The sequence below is a fragment of the Loa loa genome, assembly GCF_000183805.2.
Source record: "Loa loa unplaced genomic scaffold supercont3.324, whole genome shotgun sequence".
NCBI lineage: Eukaryota > Metazoa > Nematoda > Chromadorea > Rhabditida > Onchocercidae > Loa > Loa loa.
This window is the reverse complement of record NW_018108504.1, coordinates 24,401-35,225: the sequence shown is the minus strand read 5'-3', so window position 1 is coordinate 35,225 and position 10,825 is coordinate 24,401. Positions and strand designations below refer to the sequence as shown.

At 32.6% G+C, this 10,825-nt stretch overlaps 5 protein-coding genes across 5 annotated transcripts in view; 2 read left to right on the top strand and 3 right to left on the bottom strand.

Moving 5' to 3' along the window:
- Positions 1 to 633, top strand: part of LOAG_18463 (hypothetical protein) — a gene marked incomplete at both ends in the record, with an annotated part of 1,709 nt that extends 1,076 nt beyond the window's left edge. The window contains 2 exons of the mRNA XM_020451123.1: positions 110 to 213; positions 511 to 633. Of these exons, the coding sequence (XP_020305115.1) occupies positions 110 to 213; positions 511 to 633 (227 nt within the window). The remainder of the gene's footprint in view (positions 1 to 109; positions 214 to 510) is intronic.
- A 960-nt stretch (positions 634 to 1,593) lies between these two features.
- LOAG_09067 (hypothetical protein) lies at positions 1,594 to 3,925 on the top strand. Its single transcript, XM_003144596.2, has 6 exons — positions 1,594 to 1,704; positions 2,161 to 2,351; positions 2,608 to 2,810; positions 3,120 to 3,208; positions 3,310 to 3,462; positions 3,759 to 3,925. The coding sequence occupies exons 1-6, from the start codon at positions 1,666 to 1,668 to the stop codon at positions 3,843 to 3,845; spliced, it is 762 nt and encodes a 253-aa protein (XP_003144644.1). The 5' UTR covers positions 1,594 to 1,665; the 3' UTR covers positions 3,846 to 3,925.
- Positions 3,926 to 5,151: 1,226 nt separating this feature from the next.
- Positions 5,152 to 5,958, bottom strand: LOAG_18462 (hypothetical protein; the record flags this gene model as incomplete). Its single annotated transcript, XM_020451122.1, has 3 exons — positions 5,152 to 5,354; positions 5,563 to 5,688; positions 5,850 to 5,958. The coding sequence occupies 3 exons, from the start codon at positions 5,956 to 5,958 to the stop codon at positions 5,152 to 5,154; spliced, it is 438 nt and encodes a 145-aa protein (XP_020305114.1).
- A 691-nt stretch (positions 5,959 to 6,649) lies between these two features.
- LOAG_09066 (hypothetical protein) lies at positions 6,650 to 7,051 on the bottom strand (the record flags this gene model as incomplete). The annotated part of the gene is made up of 2 exons (XM_003144595.1): positions 6,650 to 6,897; positions 6,988 to 7,051. The coding sequence occupies 2 exons, from the start codon at positions 7,049 to 7,051 to the stop codon at positions 6,650 to 6,652; spliced, it is 312 nt and encodes a 103-aa protein (XP_003144643.1).
- A 2,764-nt stretch (positions 7,052 to 9,815) lies between these two features.
- On the bottom strand, positions 9,816 to 10,537 carry LOAG_09065 (hypothetical protein; the record flags this gene model as incomplete). Its single annotated transcript, XM_003144594.1, has 3 exons — positions 9,816 to 9,935; positions 10,060 to 10,241; positions 10,531 to 10,537. The coding sequence occupies 3 exons, from the start codon at positions 10,535 to 10,537 to the stop codon at positions 9,816 to 9,818; spliced, it is 309 nt and encodes a 102-aa protein (XP_003144642.1).
- Positions 10,538 to 10,825: the final 288 nt, after the last annotated feature.

The following is a 10,825-nucleotide window of genomic DNA, read 5'->3' as shown; positions in this document are numbered from 1 at the left end:
AAAAAAAAAAAAGTGCAAAAATTATTCCATAAATCAAATATTTTTATCCGTCAAACAGTAAACAAAAATATTGCACTTCATTTTACTAAATTTTATTAATTAATTTTAGGCTTTGTAATGATTGAGCAAGGTCCATTACATGGTAAATCAATCAAGCTCATTTTACACGATATTGGTCGAATAAGTTTTAGCCGTGATTTACCAGTATATGGGGTTTGAATTTATTCACATTATTTTGTACTTTAATTTTCAATCATTTACTGGAAAATTTAACTTTCATTGTGGTATGAGAGTAGTAAGAGCAGAGTTAATCGTTTAATTTAAATTTGATGAACTTCACTTTGCGCAAAACTGATATCCAATGTTATATCATAGCGTTAACAATAAATGATAATTACATGGGATTAACATGACCACTTTTTCTCATTATATTCAGAATGAAAAATGATGTCAAATTTTATCATTATGATTAAACGAAAAGAAAAAAAAAAGTAGTAAATAATTTTACAGACAATTCGGGAATTTCGATTGTTGGACAGCGAAACGCTTGAACAACGATTTATGATGGAAACGTTAACACATCGGATGCAAATTCACACTTCTATTCGATATAAAAAAATTTACCCGAAATAAATTAAGAAAATCTTATTTGGGAAAAAAATGTGAAAAAAAAAAATTTAAAAAAAAGGAAAAAAGAAAACGTTGTTTACATGAAAACAAATGATAGCATTATATCTTTTAACAAGAAGTGATTTGACGAATGAATGACATCTTTGAATTCTATGTATAAGGCTTTGTTAAAAGTTTATTTGGCAATTTGTAATCAATCATATGTTATCATCATGGTATAGGCTATATCGAATAACCGAAGATAAGCATCAAAATTCCATGGAATATGTTTCATTGAATAATCAGAAATTCTGCTGATACTATAATTGATATGTATTTCATAAAAGGGCGAGAAAAAAAAAAAAAAAGACTCAAAAACTCAGTTTCGAATACCATTTCTTTTTCCTATTGATTTTCTTAAAATGTGGGATAATTTGCGGAAATAAATCACCTAACTAACCTGATGTCTTGAATTACTCAAAAACTTTCAAATTTTTATCTAAGCAAATCTAAGAAACAAATATTAATGAGGGAAAAAGAAAAATGCACATGAAAAGTTTTATCAGATGCTACTTTTTCCTCACTCTCAATCTCTGCTACACTGTGAGAGTGTAGCTATTTTTAATCTTTCATAATCCCTGCCACATAACACACAATGTATCACCAATCATAGCAATATCTTCTCTCACTCCATTTCCCACACTCTCTTTCATTCCTTTCTCAAGTAATATTCGTTAGATTCTTGCCAATCTTTGAACTTCTCATACGTCCTGTTTCTCCTCCACCTCCTTTTTTTTCTTTTCCATCCTAATGAATCCCATATCCGTAGTTCATACTGGAGTGTCTCGTAGTTCCCGGTATCTCGCGCTTGTCGGATTGATGTTTTGTTCAGCGTTTGGAGAAGAAGGGATTGAATTTTTTTTGCTAATTCTTTGCTAGTGCTTTCTGAATTTTGATCGTTAAATCGTGTCAATCCAAAGCTTTTTCCAGAAACATATGAGTACAAATTTTCGAAAATTTTGAGCAAAGACAATTTGCGGTCCGTTATTCTTCACAATGACGACATTGTCCACAAATTGGAAACAACTGCGAGAGGTAATTTTCAGATGGAATTTCTGTAATTATGAAATTTGCTGTCCAGTTTTGAATTCTAGAATTTGCTGTCTAGTTCCAGGTTCTGGAATTTCCTTTTTAGACTAGACATGAGTATGGTAGGTCTGGAAAATTAAGTTGTCTGGATATATTGAGGCTTCTAGCTTTTCGAAAAGCTGAACTGAAGCCAGCTAGTGTCTTTCAAAGACATGCGTTTTTTCTTTTCACTTTCAAGTTATATTTCAATGTAATACTCGTATAGCATTTGCAAGCCACTTAAACTAAGTTACTCACTTTTAATCGATCACTTGAATTGCACTGTTAAGAAAACGAAGCGACTTTGTTTTGGACACGTTGTTTACTTTACTTATACTCTTCTTGGACTGACTTTATTTTGTTGATATGCATGTATAACATTTCCCAATTTTTATAGCGAAATTGATTATGACTGATTTGCAGGAGTTGCAGCAGGAGAAAGCGAAGTCGGTGGATAAAGCTAATGATATGCCGTACAATGGAAGCGTAATCTGTAATCGTAAAAGAATGGCTCGATTAACCAGGAAGAAAGCAAAGCAACAACGACTTGACAGGGAAAGAGGAGGCGTTGGTCCAAACAGTTCATCTTTAGAGATTACAAAAACTCAACAAGAGTAAGTAAATTGCTCGTTTTTATTCCTTTATGACTGAAAAAGGCAAATATGACAATAACAAATATGACAATTTGACACTGGTTGTTTATATAGCTTCTAAAACCATCCTAATAATGGCTGTTTATTAAACAAATTAATAAATACACGTTTGGGTCAATAGTTAAAGAGGAATCTGAATGATTGTCACAAGTGAATTAACGTCAAATGTCTGAAAGTGGTAATTTTGATGACCTTCTAAAAACGATCTATTCTGCAGGGGAGTTGAGCTGACAAACGTGCTTGGAATAGACTGTGAATATGTTGGTGTTGGCATGAATGGTACGGATAATATGCTTGCGAGGATTTCAATCGTAAATATGGAGGGGCAATGTATCTACGATAAGTATGTGAAACCAAGAGAAAATATAACGGATTATCGCACGGCAGTGAGTGGCATTAGGCCTATTAATTTGGTAAATGGTAAGCTGTTTGACAATCATAGTGCTATATCCGCTCAAATTATTGCGGATTTCATTGCGATACTCTCACGACCTTGTTGAAATGATAAGGAGAACATTATCAGATTGAGCTATCAGTCTTTATATCACTCTGCACCGTTTAACTCTTCAATTATTTACATGGAAGCAGAAATTTTCATTTGCAGATTCTCTTTCTTTTTATGAAAAAGAAAAATAGCAACGAATGATGAGAGAAGAGAGTATTTAATTTAAATGATGCATTACTTCATTAGAAATCTGCTGCGCTGTGTATTAAAATGTAGTGTTGTAGCAGAACCATTCCATAAAGTTCAATCTGAGGTGCATAAATTGCTGAGTGGTCGAATCGTTGTCGGACATTCTCTCAAAAATGATTTCAAAGTAAGTTCGCAACTTGACAGTTTAATATTAAGTAACGTTGTGTATACATGTATAGGTTTTTTGAAAGACCAATTGGTCTATTTTTCATTGGTTATTTTTAGGTTTTGAGCCTTTCTCATACACGTAAAATGACGCGAGATACCGCCACGTATTTGCCATTCCGTAAAAATTTGAATGTCTCACGAACTCCATCACTGAAATTACTGGCAAAACAGCTACTAGGTATTGATATTCAGAACGGCGAACATGATTCGGTTAGTATCTTTCCACTGTTCCGACAGTTATAAACACATGGTTAGCGAAAAGTTTTTGAATAACCTCATCGGAAAAAAGTATTTCTGAACTTTGCTTGTTAGGATGGAAAATTGCCGAATGTTTGTTCTCCTCTTATGATAATGTTTTTAAAGTTGAAGGTTTAGCAGTTTCAAGCCAAAAAATGAGCTTACTTCCCGTAAGTACAAGCAGATCGTTATATAGTAAATGATTATGTTCCGCGAAAGATGTATTAGAAGTTTCAATCATCAAAAACTTTGAACTCCGTGAGTTCCAGATTGTTGATGCGCGAGTCGCGATGCGGTTGTACGTTTTGAATCGGAAACAGTGGGAAAGTTATATCCGAAGGTCTCGTAACCGGTGATAATTTCATGTCTCTCATTTGCTAGTTGTTATTTCTCAAAATATTCTCGACGCTTGGCAAAAGCAATAAAAGTTCCAACCATTATCTTACAACTAGTAAGTCTACTATTCCCCCGCACTATAGACGAGTGTTGCTCGTTTTCCCACTTTTATGTATTATCTTCCCCTCCTATATGACTAAAATCCCACCCACCCCATTCACATAATACTCGGCTAAATGCTTGTGGGGAGGTGGCTCATATTTCGTCAGATGTAGTTCGTGACGCATCACGTTCAAAATTTCATATCGGGTTCTCACGCTCAGCTCCAAATTCCATTCGGAAAATTATCTGCAGAAATGTTACACCACAGTTTTGATAAGCAACACACCCTTTATTACTTCCAGTACAGGATACACAATGCAAACAGGAGCCTAATTGCAAGAAAATGGGAACAGAAAACACTGTCATACACAATTGAATACCAAAAGTTCTTTTGAGGCAATTCATTTGGAACAAGAATGTGAAAGATTTGAATAACCGAAACAGAAGAGATTCTTTACTAAAAATAAATACCATTGTTACATAAATTAGTCGGTGATATCACGGATACAAAACAATGAAAAAGTTAAACCAAACTCTTGAACACTATGCTTTAAAGGAAATGTACTTTCACCGCCAGTAACACAGGAAAAGATCACCTAATTAAAATTCAGGAGAAAAACAAGATTCAGCAGAAAAAAAAACAACACAGTTCGTAACACCGAGATAGCGAGAATTGAATGACTTTTACAGAGAATTTGAAAGCGTTAAAGACCGTTTCTCCGTAAATATTTGAAGGTATGATGACTTCCTTTCACTTTTTCCCTTGCTTGCAAAACGGACTTTATGTGTAGGTGTATGTGTGTGTATATGTGAATGGATGTAAGACAAGGGAGGGATCCTTTAGTAAATAATTTTTTGCCCAGAAACAGAAACAAAACAACAAGGAGGATAAAGTGCCTGTCTATCACTGATCATGTTACTGATGAACGGCAAGAAAGGAGAAAAGGAACCTGTGCTCAAATTTTATGTTTCCACTGAAAAGATTTTCAAAACATCCCAAAGAACCTCTCGGGAAAAAATGGGAAGAGGAAACCTGTAACTGAAACAAGGAATAATGCAACAAATCGTTTAAAAAGGTAAACAAAAACAAAAAAAATGCAACAAAGCAGCGCCAGAATACACTGCCATAAATCTGACATATATTAGAAAACCTCCCGCACGATTAATCCCTTCCCCTGTGATCAAAAAATAGCATGGCGTCAATTCTCTCTCCGAATGCATTTCTTAATCACTGCGGTCACTGCGTGGACATTCACGACTGATATGCCCTATCTGCTGACAATTATAACATCGTTTCGATTGATCTGAACCAAAATCCGGGCAATCACGGGAAATGTGGCCAAATCTACCACAATTATAGCATTTCTGACTCCCACCACCACCAACGCGACGTTCCGTAGGACATTCTCGAGCAAAATGTCCAAAACCTATAAAAACGGAAAATTAGATATCTGCGCTCAAAACACAATCTTTAGTGAAGCTAATGAAATACTTGTATGAAGCGTGTTCGGTGTGTATCCAACTCTTAGCAGAAGATAAGCTGCACTGAATAAAAGAACATTTTCTACCGCGAATGTTCCTCCAATAAACCGACAAATCGTATAAAACTAATCAAAAATCATCAAAATCACTTACCACCGCACTGATAGCATTCGCTCTGGCCAGAACGTCCACCACCGCGTCCACCATAATAGCGCCCACCACCACGCTGGTTTGGACACTCTCGTGCAAAATGGCCCGACTGCCCGCAATTAAAACAATCTGAAACTGCAAAAATCGGGACTGCTAATCACACTATGTAAAAAATACCTACATCAGAAAAACCTGATTTTCTTTCCCGAATTTCCCTAGCTGTAGCTTAAAATGGACTTCCACCTTGTACAACTCCTCACGCAAAACATGTCAAGAAAAAAAGTACGAACCTCCCCCACCTCCTCGTCGGACGGCCTCCTGAATTTGGGTAGGGCAATTCCTGGCAAAATGTCCTTTTTCGTTGCATTTGTAGCACCTGTCTGAGTCGTTGTTACTCATAGCTCCAGAATACACTCCTACCTCGTCTCTTCAACCGCCTCCGACTTACTCTCACACCGCAATGCACGCTTCACACGCCACCTACACACCTAAAAAGAAAGTTAGCCATGTAAAATACAATCCAAAGTCATTGTGCACATTATGCAAATTTTAGGCAACATTACAGCGAAATAAAAATCGGAAGATTAGTCGCACGCGTTTAATCATGATTTTTAACCAGTTGATGAAATACGAATTATCATTTTGGGGAAGTCCGGTCGACTATATCATTTGTCCCAGTTCAAGGAAATCCAGCCATTAAACACACTTTTTAACTGCACTTCTGCAAATTAATGATTATTCGAACACTTCGAACTTTGTTATCATTCTATCTCTAAAATGAGACTAAATAACCAATTCCCCTGTTGAAGAATTTTCTTGTCTCACTGCTCAAATAGTCTGGGTTAACATAAACTTCATAAGGACAACTAAGAAACCACATTATAAACACCTTTAAAAATACCCATCTCAGATACTACAGTATTGGTTTAGCTTGACAGAACGACCATGCAATCTACAAAATAATGACAGGCAATTCGAAAAGAATAGGAAGATAAGACAGGAGTGATTTGATGACTGGCACTGTAAGCTTCCTTAGAATAGCCACATCGTCATCGTTACATATACTCCGAAGTTTCCCGGAACTGAGTGGTTAACTTAGAATAGTCACATTGTCGTCACAACATATATTATCAAGTTTCCCGGGATTGACTGGATAAATAGATAATCTTCGATGGAAACAAAAATCCCAATCGCTAAACGCAACCTCTAAATCACCGCAACATCCATCACCGAACACTTCTGCGGGCCGAGTAACCCAAATTACGCAAAAAAACACACCTGCCTTGGCAATCCGCCATGGAATACTACCAACCACCGTATCCAATCTTCGTTTCAAGACTATAAAAGAACTTTTGCAGTCATGTATGTGATTCACCCACTATGGTCGGCTGTTTACCTTAAATTGTTAACCTTTTTTTTACCCTTTACGTTCATCATTTTTTTTTACGTTCACTCCATTACGTTCATTAATTAGTTCGCGACTTGGAACCATGTAATTAATGAAGTTCATTAATTAGAACCGTGTACTGACATAACTAAAAAACTATCAACAAACAAATAAACCATTGGCAAAGACAAAAAACCAGCAAATAAACAACCGACCAACAGATCAGACAAACTTCAATAACTTATAAGCAAATCAACAAACATTCAACAACCTACAAACAAATCAACAAACATCCAAAAATCAAGAAATGTTAACAAATGAACAATCAGCAAACGAACAACGATCAAACCATCCTATCCTGTTGGGTATCGAATTGCGCTGTATATGTTGTTGATCATTGTATCTTAATAACTCAGATAAATCTATTGTAGAAAACAGGCAAAAGAAAAAAAAAGAAAAAAACTACATAACATCGCATATCTATTTAGTTAATGATCAGGTTTACGACGGAAACCCTCCGATTCTGGTAGGTTTCAGGTTTCTGGAAATGTCTAGTATGCAGGTCACGAAATAAAATAAATTTCAGGTCTTTGCGAAAACGTCCAACATATGTACGAACAAAAAAATCTCCAAAGTTTGATTCAAATATAGAAGAAAATTAAAACCAATTAAATTGACTTGCTTGATGTCGCAGTTTTAAAAGTTCTCGAGAATTCCATTATAAATATAGATGAGAAAATGATTCACTTGAACAATTCCAATATCACGACCCTTTTTTTCTTTGCTTTTTTGTTGTTTCTTTCTTTACTTTTATAAATGACAAGGTTTATTTAAAAGGTCGCAATGGTCATCGAACTTACTTATCCAAATGAAATGCCCCATTAAATAACGATATGTGTTAAGCAATTATTACTGCTGCTCTGAGTGATAATACCTTGAAATCATTTTTATTTTCTAATGGGTAATATAATTGTGTCTATTGTTGCCACATATAATAATTTAATAATGGATCTATGTGACCCACTGAGCAAATGACCCGTCACGCTCCAGTTATATCCTCTTGTTGATTTCCATAGATCACATAGCTCTACTGTCCATTTCGAGGAATTTCCGGTTGCACCCACCGTAGATAAAGCACTGAAACATATGGTATTTCTTGCTAAACACCAAGAAATTATCCTCTATGTCAGGAATTGTGGATCATTCCTGAATGATATCTTCATGCCTCTCCGGAAAGCTCATTTAATTCAACATCAATTTCTAACATTGGAAATTTAAATTCATGAAATTAATTCTTTCAATGATTTCCAATCACTTAACAATATTTTGATTTTCAATTTCAAGAATTCTTGAAGTCTTATGAATTCGTTATTTATCGTTATTTCTAAAGTTTATAAAACAACATAAATAGGTTAACAACGTCTATTTTATTTTGCTTATGTTAGATAATTATTTCTAGTATTCAATAATTCCAATAATCAAAATAAAAAATAAAAGGAAATAAATAAAAACAAATCGTAGTTTACTTTCTGTCATTTATTATGGCGATTTTATCGATACATTACAAAATATTCCAATGGAATGCATATATTTTACAGAAAAGTTTCAATTCGTTCTAATTTTTTGCATACAAAGGTGCACATTTTAGATGATGAATAGGTTGACACAATTGATATCAAACATTAAAAATTTGTTAAATAATCTTTAACGAAAGAAGGAATTTATTTTCATAATATATATTGGATAATTTGCAAAGAAATTTGTTGGTAAAATTTGATTAATGCAGAAAAAAAAAATTATTTTAGTACTTGATTAAATTTGGTAAAAAAAAAAAAGAAACTTTCTTTCTGCATTAAATATTTCATTCACTTGTTCATTCATTCCATTAACTAATTAATTATGCAAAAAAAAAAAACAGAAAAGAAAAGATCGAGAAGAAAATAGTAAATGGATAATAATGGCAAAAATAAGCTTCAAACAACTTTTATATACACATTGATGAAGGAATACGGAATTGTTTCAAAATTTCAGTAAATTAATTAATCAAGAAATTTGACATCATTTTAGCAATAATAAGGAAAAAGCGAGAAGAAGAAGGAGAAGAAAAAAGAAAAATGGATAGTTTCTTTAAGCAACCAACAATTTAATATTAAAATTAAAATTTTGAAATAATTCCAAGGTTAGGGAAGATAAACTGCTACTCTGCCTAACAAAATATGTTTTGTTAATTGCAACATCAATTATTAATTTCATCTCTTTTCTTTTTTTAACTATAAGAAAAAAATGAAGGAATAATTGATTAAATAGAAATTTTGATATCAAAACATTTCAAGATTTCAAAGTCAAACTATCCTCTAATGATTTTAATAAAAGAAAAAAAACAGCCCTAATTATTTATAATACAAAAATTTAATGTCAAATTAAATTTTAAATTAAAACTTCCATATGATATACATAAAAAAATATATGCATGAAGAAAAGAAAATACGAGAAAGGAAAGTATTTATTGAGAAAGGAAGTTATCAAATATTAATATGATTAATATGGAAATGATTAATACTATCTAATATGAAAAGATTTTAATTAGATATCAGACTAATTGATAATATCTTTAGTGCAAATGATATTTTAACATCATTAGCCAAACATTGAAGGTATGTTCAATGAAGTTTTTTTTTTTCTTTTCAAAGAAAAATAAAAAAAAAGGTGAAAAGAAAGGATTGATTAAATTTATCTTTCTAACCTTACTTATTACTTATTTAATCTAACCTCTAACCTTACTTATTACTTACTTATTACTTATTGATTGATAATAAAAACTTATGTTAGAAAAAAAAAAGTTTAATTTTTGATTTTTGATTTTTTTTTTTTAAAAACGACAATCCACAAATTGCAATATTTTTCCCAATGTTGTCCAAGTATATTGTGAACCACCAACGTTGGTGCATGTTGCCATCAAATTTGGTGATGATGTTATTGATGTCCTTTGCTGTAATTAGTTGTAATTATTTCATGATGAAAGCATTAATTAAATTATTGTTGTTAAATTAAATGTGTAACGAAAAATACGAGAAAAATTAGGAATAATCCGGAAATTAATAAGCAACTATAACCTGATCATATCCCTCAACCGTAGCTGGTCGTCCTTTTTCGGTACATGTTATTGCTACAGTTGCTCCTTGATTATGCGTATTACCAAAACTAACATCACTGTAATCAAATCGATATTGATCATCTTGATCAACTGTTTTCACTGGATACAAAATCAAATCTGAGCATCGACCAGCTATATATGCTAAAAATAGCAAATGATTCGTTTCGAATGATTGCAAATTTGATGTTTAAGAATAAACGTGAAATGTGAAGTAGGAAGAGGTTGGAATATAAACGAATAGATGCATGAAACCGGAAAAGGTTGGAATGTAAACGGATCGATATAAAAAACCGGAAGAATTGGAAAATGCTCTTTGTGCATTTCAAAAGATTGATTGAAATTTCGAAAAAAAATAACCATCATGAAATGATAATTAAGTATTCAAATGAAAGGATAATTTTCACGATATTTTATTTTTTATTTTTGAAACTTTCCATATCTTCATTAATACATTAATGAAAAATGATTTTAAATGATATGTGATTATCAAATTCCTAAACGGATGATTGATTAGCTAAGAAATAGATTCATATGAAAAATTGGCTGAAAATAATCATTTTAATTTATCAATTTCGTTTCCGTAATTGCAAAATTTGCAATTAACTCGTATGAATTATGCATAATTACATATTCTATTCCATTAAATTAAATTAATTTAATACTCAAATTAAAGTATGATTTTGAAAAAACTATATTTTATAATTATAATTTTGATCTATTTTTTT